The following is a 1,363-nucleotide window of genomic DNA, read 5'->3' as shown; positions in this document are numbered from 1 at the left end:
CTCTCTGAAATAACCCAGCAGCAGTTGGCCGTGGCCTGGGCAGCAGCCTTGGGCTCCACCGAGCAGCTTTCTTCCTTCAGTCCTTGTTCTCGGCCCCGCGCCCAAACTCTCTGGAGTTCTGACTCCAGCGTCTGTGCGTGTCCTGTGAGTTGGGTCAGAACCTGAAACCCCTCACAGAGACCTGTATCCTCTTCCCCTGGGAGCTCTCAGCCTGATTCTAGACCTTTCCAAGGAATAGGAGGTGATGCCCGAAGCCCCGGTCCAGGCTGGTGTCCAGACGTGTGTTCCCTCTGCACCCCCTTGTCCTGTCCCTGCTCTGGATGGTCTCGCGAATCCTGCTTCAGTGACCTATGGGAGGTGCTGAAAATGACCCGATTTCTGGATTCTTCCCTCAGCATCACCAGCGACACACGTGACCCACCACCCCGTCTCCAAGGAAGAGGTGACCCTGAGGTGCTGGGCCCTGGGCTTCTACCCCGCCGAGATCTCCCTGACCTGGCAGCGGGGTGGGCAGGACCTGACCCAGGACATGGAGCTGGTGGAGACCAGGCCTGCAGGGGACGGAACCTTCCAGAAGTGGGCGGCTGTGGCGGTGCCTTCAGGAGAGGAGCAGCATTACACGTGCCGTGTGCAGCATGAGGGGCTGCCTGAGCCCCACACCCTGACCTGGGGTAAGGGAGGATGGGGTACAGGGCCACTTCTTTAAGAAAGTAGGAGCCATTGTGGAGACCCTCAGCAGGTCAGAGCTCAGAGCTGGCGGTCAGGGCTCCTCACCTTCTTTTCCCTTCTCTTCCCAGAGCCGCCTCCTCACCCTACCATCCCTAACAAAGGTGCCATTACTGCCTCGATTCTCCTTGTTGCTGTGGTCACTGGAGCTGTGATTGTTGTGATATGGAGGAGGAGAGTGGGGAAGAGGTGAGGAAGTGTGAGGTGTGCACTTTCTCACGGCAGATGGCGGGTTTCAGGTGGTAGGTAGGCGTTTTCCGGGCTCTCATCCTGTTACTTGGGAGCAGCAGCCACACACACGCTCATGCAGCCTGGGTCCTGAGTGCTTACAGTTGGTCTCTTCAGAAGCACCTGAAAAAGAGGACTGTTTTTGCCCAGAGGTCTGGGGTGATGGCACCTGGCCACAGGTCACAGGGAAAGGTCTCTGCTGAGGACGGGTTCCCAGGAGGTGCTTGGTCTATGTCCTGTTTGTGTCCTTGTCATATGCCTCCTGGATCATTGTAGAAACTTTTGTGGGGTTCAGGATTTGGGGTTCCTCTAGGCCCTCGTGGATCTGCCTCCTACTTGGCGTCTCACAGGACATTTTCTGCCCACTTTTGAGAGGAGAGCTACATTCAGGCTTCCCCTGTGCACAGAG

The 1,363-nt window shown here is 57.7% G+C and overlaps 1 protein-coding gene across 1 annotated transcript in view; it reads left to right on the top strand.

Moving 5' to 3' along the window:
• Nucleotides 1–1,363, top strand: part of LOC104875741 (putative HLA class I histocompatibility antigen, alpha chain H) — a 9,413-nt gene that overhangs the window by 5,759 nt on the left and 2,291 nt on the right. The window contains exons 2-4 of the mRNA XM_033766595.1: nucleotides 178–241; nucleotides 396–671; nucleotides 798–915. Of these exons, the coding sequence (XP_033622486.1) occupies nucleotides 178–241; nucleotides 396–671; nucleotides 798–915 (458 nt within the window). The remainder of the gene's footprint in view (nucleotides 1–177; nucleotides 242–395; nucleotides 672–797; nucleotides 916–1,363) is intronic.

This window comes from Fukomys damarensis, unplaced genomic scaffold (assembly GCF_012274545.1).
Source record: "Fukomys damarensis isolate Sample0158 unplaced genomic scaffold, DMR_v1.0_HiC HiC_scaffold_20, whole genome shotgun sequence".
NCBI lineage: Eukaryota > Metazoa > Chordata > Mammalia > Rodentia > Bathyergidae > Fukomys > Fukomys damarensis.
This window is presented reverse-complemented; position numbering and strand designations above follow the sequence as displayed.